The sequence below is a fragment of the Limulus polyphemus genome, unplaced genomic scaffold (assembly GCF_000517525.1).
Source record: "Limulus polyphemus unplaced genomic scaffold, Limulus_polyphemus-2.1.2 Scaffold1277, whole genome shotgun sequence".
In the NCBI taxonomy this organism is placed as follows: Eukaryota; Metazoa; Arthropoda; class Merostomata; order Xiphosura; family Limulidae; genus Limulus; species Limulus polyphemus.
Genome location: NW_013666887.1, coordinates 154,071 through 156,343, shown reverse-complemented (window position 1 = coordinate 156,343; position 2,273 = coordinate 154,071). Strand labels below are relative to the sequence as shown.

General features: G+C 29.7%; 1 protein-coding gene across 2 annotated transcripts in view; it reads right to left on the bottom strand.

The window, feature by feature from the left end:
- LOC106462890 (TP53-binding protein 1-like) overlaps positions 1 to 2,273 on the bottom strand; it is an 86,132-nt gene that overhangs the window by 8,871 nt on the left and 74,988 nt on the right. For both annotated transcript variants that reach the window (XM_022390296.1, XM_022390297.1), the window contains exon 27: positions 1,409 to 1,534. In XM_022390296.1, coding sequence (XP_022246004.1) covers positions 1,409 to 1,534 — 126 coding nt within the window. The remainder of the gene's footprint in view (positions 1 to 1,408; positions 1,535 to 2,273) is intronic.

Genomic DNA, 2,273 nt, shown 5'->3' with positions numbered 1-2,273 from the left:
AATAAAAAAAAATTACAGTGAAAGTAATGAAGATTTTGTAGGTTTTGAACCAAACTAAACAACAGTAAACCTTTTTTTGATTTATGGTATTTTCTTGTTTTGAGCTCTTTTGTGTTTAAAGCAATATATACTAATTTTTAGAGTATCAAATTGAATTTTTGTTCAATAAAATCTTTCAAATGCAACTGTAGCTTTTTTTTCCCAAAAACTTTTATCTTCAAAATAAGGATGCGTCTTATTCACCGCTGCTTCTTATATTCCGAAAAATACGGTAGCTTTAATGTAATTGTGGATTATAATGTTTTAGTTATGTTTATGTAAATACACCCCCACTAAATTTGGACTCAAACCAGCTCCTACTGTACACATCTTTCAGTTGCTTTTAGCAAGAAAGTACACAGTATGCATGTACTCCTTTAATTGATCATTCAGGTAAGAATAACAAGAAATAAAAATAAACTACATTTTGTTTCTCATACATTGCACAAGTCTCACACAAGTATATATATATACTTGAATTTGTTCTGTTCAATCAAACCATAAATATCTTTGTCAATAATCAATGTCTTAATACTATATGAAGAGTATTACTCCTAACTCCTTCACATAAACTTTAAACAAGGAAAATTTGTATGTTCACAAAATATGTGACATTGAAAAAGATACTGCACATTATGGCTTACTAGAAACAACTGAAGAAGTTAATAGCTGAATGTCTCCATAAATATATATTAAACTGCTAATATCATGCCATTCAAGAATAGAATAATTTATCGTGTGTAAAGAAATGACCAATCATGTTTCACGACAAGGCTCTCAAACCACACAATCAGTCTTTTTTGTGCAATCTCTTAATACTTTCAGCTTAGAAACCACTATATAATTTTTGTCTTCAATTAACCAACTGAAGTTAATTGTTCTTGTTACAAACTTAGCCTCTTTTTATAGTTAGTCATTGCATTTCCTGTGTATTTAACTGTTATAGGGCCTATTAACTACAATTTAGAATTATGTTCATTCCATATTGGAAGCTAATGACCAAAATAAAACTACAGGTAAAACTGATAAAGTAAAACTGACAAAGAAAATGGATTAACTAGACACATGAAGCTTGAGGTAAGCCTGACATTACTGGAATGGTTTTAATGGTTAGTTACAATCCTACTGACAGTGTGGTACAGGGTTAAAATATTTAAACATCTAGAGAAAATATCAAAAGTGTTAACTCCTCAGAGTATTTGGTAAATACTCATAGTTTTAACTTAATAAGTTTAATTTTCTTTGAGCAAAACTTAAAGCAGAACAGTTTATCATAAGTTTGAAAAAAAAAAATTAAAACTAAATTTAGAAAGGAGAATAATAATAAACAACATTTCAATCAACACACAAGTGTAGCTTACTTACTTACCATTCTGCAACAGTCTATCACCCATATGTGAGAAATACATGGTATGGCAGCAGACAAACACTGAACGTATTTGATTGTACGTAAATAAGTGTCGGATAGCAAAAACACTTCTTTGGCTGATGTTTTCTGACAATGAATAAGGACAGATAGATATAGAATCAAGAGTTTGATGAACACACACTAACAAAAAATGATTGGGAATGACATGAATTAATTCCACTTTGTTTAAAGTTGGTGAAAATCAAAATAAATACTGGTTTATAATACCTGTTTTCATTAACTTTAGCAAAATGGGTGCATATCAGTACCATAAAATTAGTACTGTAGTGTTTTCAAATCATTTAACATTACATAAAAATAGAAGAATCTGAAACTTAAGCAACAAACAACTTTGGAAGGAATGATAATTTTCCTGAGAAAACCGAAACATGAGCTCATCTCAACACATATATATTCAAAGAAAAAACTTGAGATGTTTCTTTCAATGAAAAACAAACAAACAGGGAATACCAAAAATGCAAAATAATCCATAAAACATTTTAAAATATACTTTCAAGGATGGAAGCAGAAACTTTTGCCATAACTGAAAAATTCTGAACATTAACAAACAACTACTCCCATCCATCTTTGTCAACACACACACAATTATCAGTGGTAGCAGGCTTATGGAATATATTGCTGAACAGACAAGCAAATGTATAAAAAAATGACAAGTATAAAAAGTTTCAAAAAAGAACCTGATGAGATAAGTCCAAAGTTTATTTATTTTCTTTAGACTTTTCCAGATTCCACTGTGGCCACAACAGTCATCATGGGTTACTGCACTGAATAAGAAACTTTCCCATTCATGTACTAATAAGCATGA